We start from the raw sequence: 1,958 nt of genomic DNA on the forward strand, positions 1-1,958 counted from the left end.
ATGGTGTATATATCTGACAGGTGAAGTCATTGATTAGACAAGGAAGTTATTGGCTGGAAGTTCCAAATGGAAGAAGCTTTCCCATTACTACTACGAGCACTCTGGATAGCTCCCTAGCTGTGCCAAGCAACGGGATCAGCACCTTGGAGAGTCCTGACAGTGTCCCTCTTAAATGCAATGAATGGATGTCTGAACATCTGCAGCAGCCTGCCAGGGATGAACAGGGTTCAAAAAGATCTCTTCCCAGGAGGATTGTAAGAGAGAAGACAGAAAGTCTGAAGTGGATGAGAACCAAATGCAGAAGGCAGAGTTGACTAGCACTGTTTTCTATATAGAATCTGTAGCTCTCCTACACAAACACACATATAGTGAATATGTACAATTTTGTATTGTATTACTGGACTTACTTTATTTTGTGCACTTTGAAATATTCTATGCAAAAATAAGCATGTTACAGCATGTCGGATTCATCTCTGACATTTTACTGTAAGGCAGCATGAAATAAAAACTCATGAAATAAAGAATATATATATAGTCAGCAAATGAAGAATGACAAAGTGTTACTGTTGGTAGACAAATGGTATGAGAGATCTGTGTTTTGGGCGCATTAGTGCGTTTTGGATGTGAGACTGTTGCTGAGCTACATGCTGAGCTGTATGTTGGTAAAGAGAACTGTGTGAAGGGTTTTGAAAAAGTGAACTCAGTAGTGAGAAAGGTGACTTAGCAATTGTTAGACAACAAAAAAAGTCAGCTGCTGTGTAGAAGCATGCTAAGTGTAGGTGTGTGGAAGTAGACAAAAAAGGTCAGGGGAAGGAGAAGTGATAAAGACTAAAGATGACTGAGTTCTGAGAGGGAGAAGATCTAAGAACTAAAAGAGTCAGACTTTAATGTGAAGGCTGACTGCTTTCATCCAGAACAGAGAATACCTGACACACACACACACACACACACACACACAAACTTACCTTAGGAAAGGCTCTGATGTAGGCAGTCTTCTCATCAGGGTATTTCTCCAGACGACGAGGTCCTTTGCTGGATGACTTTTTGAACACAAGCCAGCAACGCCGATAGATCTGTAACATACATGCACGCACGAGCAGACACCAATACACACAGAGATACAATCAAATTAATTCAATATTCAAAGCTTTCACCTTTCATATGTATTATTATGCTGCCGATTATGTAGCATTGTGTCAAATTGAAGCTTTTGAGTTGTGTTTTCTCATTTGCATTGCGTCGTGCTTTCAGAGCCAATAGCTTTTTGTACAGACACACAACTTCATATGCAAAATTCATCCAGCCATCCCCTCTCCTCTCTCTCTAAGCCTGTCAGTTGTTTACAAGAGCTTAGTTCAGTCTCAAGGGCGGGAGTGGGAGAGAGAATGAGAGGCCCCGGCCCGATCCCTATTAAACAAGTATGAAATACCAATACTTTCCCACCTGTACCTCCTCTCAAAGGGAATCTTTGCAATAGGCCATTGACTCTGCCTTTTGAATTTAAGATCGATACAAGAGAAGGTAACTGAGCAGACTCTTTCAGCAACACCCATGCTCACATTTAAACCTGGACACTGATCCATTAAAATCATTTTTCTTCTGTAATCACAATTATGGTGTTCAGCTGATGTTCTTATCCAAAGTGATCTGCAATAAATGAGCAGGTGGCAATTCAAAAGCTTGCCCGAGGACACTTTGAACAGATAAGATTACTGATGGACTGACTGGTTGGTGTGACGGTTCAAACATGTGCCAGTTTGGATGCCCCTCAAGCTCTCTTACTGGCTGGAAATGCAACTAATTGTGGACATCTGGAGATTCAAGTCAACTACTTTCTCATCATAAAGATAGAAAGGACCACAATCAAAATAAGGTAAAACTTTATTGTGTTATCCTGACATTGACAATGACTATGTATTTGTTGCAGTGTATGAGATTTTATAGACAGTATATATATG

General features: G+C 40.4%; 1 protein-coding gene across 1 annotated transcript in view; it reads right to left on the bottom strand.

Moving 5' to 3' along the window:
- LOC119889902 (docking protein 4-like) overlaps positions 1-1,709 on the bottom strand; it is a 9,849-nt gene extending 8,140 nt beyond the window's left edge. Inside the window, exon 1 of the mRNA XM_038700814.1 lies at positions 966-1,709. Coding sequence (XP_038556742.1) covers positions 966-1,082 — 117 coding nt within the window. The 5' untranslated portion in view covers positions 1,083-1,709. The remainder of the gene's footprint in view (positions 1-965) is intronic.
- Between the last annotated feature and the right edge of the window lie 249 nt (positions 1,710-1,958).

The sequence above is a fragment of the Micropterus salmoides genome, unplaced genomic scaffold, assembly GCF_014851395.1.
Source record: "Micropterus salmoides isolate LMB-PRFRI ecotype aquatic unplaced genomic scaffold, ASM1485139v1 Ms_hic_scaffold_6, whole genome shotgun sequence".
NCBI lineage: Eukaryota > Metazoa > Chordata > Actinopteri > Centrarchiformes > Centrarchidae > Micropterus > Micropterus salmoides.